Consider the following 2,147-nt stretch of genomic DNA (forward strand, 5'->3'; position numbering starts at 1 on the left):
TCTGAAAATTTCATTAAAAATTTCATTAATTTTTGGACCGTATAAAGTATATATATTCTGGATACTTATAGATAGCGGAGTTGATGAAGCCATGTCCGCCTGTTTGTCTGTCCGTCTGTCTGTATGTTTGTTGCAATCAGTTTTTGGAGGACTCGAGATATAGTCAAGATCCGAATCTTCAATTATTCTGTTAGACATGTTTTCGGGAAGATCGCTATTTTATATCACCAAAATCGCTCCATAAATAACGGAGATATGAGCAAAAATCCAAGACAACCTCTGAAAATTTCATTAAAAATTAAGTTTTTTATTCATGATCAAACAGAAATTGCAAAAAACAAAAACAAAATAAATAATCATACGTTAAATTTTGTTATTGTACTGTTGTTTATAAAAACGAGGCAGAGCGAGAGCGGCAGAGTGAGAGCAGCAGAGCAAAAGTAGCAGAGCGAGAGCAGCACTAGTGTGTTGTTATTGGCTAGAAATATGAATTAAAGTATGTGGAGCCCGGCTTAAGTTAGAAGCCATAAAATGGAACTTTTTGGTACTTTTTCAAAGGATATTCTATTATATTGAACATAGAAACATGAAATTAAGTATGTAGATTAGGAATTAGATGAGAACACATCAAAGGAGATTTTTTGGTACTTTTTCGTTCTACAAAAGGTACTTTTTAAATTTTCTATAATATTGAATCTAGAAACATGAAAGTAAGTATGTTGAGCCCGAAGTAAGTGGAGTTTTTGATACCGACTGTTTTTTTTTTTAACACATCATGGTGAAGGGTATATAAGATTCGGCACAGCCGAATATATTTACTTGTTTTTAAATAATTTTTCTATTATTTAACATTTAAACAAGTTTATTCCCTTAAACTTAAATACGCTCGAACTTCGGCTTTATAATCATTGTAGGCTGCCACTTTTATAATCACCAAATAATCGCCCGATGGAAAAGGAATAATTTTAAACATGCTGCTGTCCAAAATAAGATGTTGTACAATAATATCGTGCTTTAAGTATACACATACAGAAATAATACATTAGAAATAATTGTCTTTTATATTAACACAACATGTTTAAAACTTACACTATAGGGGCGATGTGATTAATATTCGAAGCTGGTTTTATAATAAAATACACTATTTTCCAGAAAGGATGACGATTGGGATTTTTTAAAAATTTATTGTAGAGAAATGGACGATAGTTTTGTGTGGAACCTTTAATAAAAACTGCAGCATTAATCTGAAAGAGAATACAATTTAGTGTAAAGAAAACACCTAATACTTATGTTCATATAAATGTAAAAAAACTCTTACGGAAACATTAGGCACTGGCACCTGATGCAATCTAACGTGGATATTAAGAGCAACTTTATCGCGTGCTACTACCTTTAAGTAGCATTTTGGTATATCAGCAAATGGTTTGTCAAATTCAAAACATTGAAACTTTGTAATTTTCACCGTAAGTGTGCACGTCATATGAAGAAAAATCAATTTTAAAAGTAAAATTTCAAAAATAAATTTTAAAACTTCTAATTTTAACTTAATATAGGTGGTATGTTGTCAGCGCTAACAATATTTCAATAAATAAATTTAATTATTATTTAATTTAAACTTATGTCATCGAATATTAACATTATTTTTATTATTATTATTATTCAATTTTGTTTTGTTATCTTAATTAGTTAATTTGAGGGGCATTTCAAATATTTTTGAACAGATTTTGTAGCTTATACAAATGTGGTTAAGACACAATAAATAAACATTAATTAGATAAATATTTAAGAAAATAACGATGTAAAATTTAACGATTTTTTAAAAAAGTAATTTTGAATTTAGAAATTTTAAAGAAATTAAAGATCCGTATTTACATGAAGAAGATGTCTACCGAATGTCATCAAAGTCGAAAGTATGTTAGTTGGTTTGGAAGGAGGATGTATACACATCAAATCCGGAGAAATACACCTAGGCCTCTATCTAGATCAGTTCTAGTTCAGTTCTAGTTCAGTTCTAGTCCAGTTCTAGTTCAGTTCTAGTCCAGTTCTAGTTGAGTTCTAGTTCAGTTCTGGTTCAGTTCTAGTTCAGTTCTAGTTCAGTTCTAGTTCAGTTCTAGTTCAGTTCTAGTTCAGTTCTAGTTCAGTTCTAG

At 29.9% G+C, this 2,147-nt stretch overlaps 1 protein-coding gene across 1 annotated transcript; it reads right to left on the bottom strand.

Moving 5' to 3' along the window:
* Window positions 1-862: 862 nt before the first annotated feature.
* LOC111683196 lies at window positions 863-1,480 on the bottom strand. Its single transcript, XM_046951553.1, has 3 exons — window positions 1,319-1,480; window positions 1,095-1,244; window positions 863-1,018 (listed from the first exon to the last, which is right to left on the bottom strand). The coding sequence occupies exons 1-3, from the start codon at window positions 1,478-1,480 to the stop codon at window positions 863-865; spliced, it is 468 nt and encodes a 155-aa protein (XP_046807509.1).
* Window positions 1,481-2,147: the final 667 nt, after the last annotated feature.

Source organism: Lucilia cuprina, chromosome 5, assembly GCF_022045245.1.
Source record: "Lucilia cuprina isolate Lc7/37 chromosome 5, ASM2204524v1, whole genome shotgun sequence".
Classification (NCBI taxonomy): domain Eukaryota; kingdom Metazoa; phylum Arthropoda; class Insecta; order Diptera; family Calliphoridae; genus Lucilia; species Lucilia cuprina.

Bases quoted from the DNA above. Each gene is read 5' to 3' on its own strand.
- LOC111683196 (XM_046951553.1), bottom strand. From the start codon at position 1,480: ATGACGTGCACACTTACGGTGAAAATTACAAAGTTTCAATGTTTTGAA. The intron at 1,245-1,318 runs GTAAGAGTTTTT...ATTCTCTTTCAG, and splicing joins TGCCAGTGCCTAATGTTTCC to ATTAATGCTGCAGTTTTTAT. The intron at 1,019-1,094 runs ATAGTGTAAGTT...GTATGTGTATAC, and splicing joins ATATTAATCACATCGCCCCT to TTAAAGCACGATATTATTGT.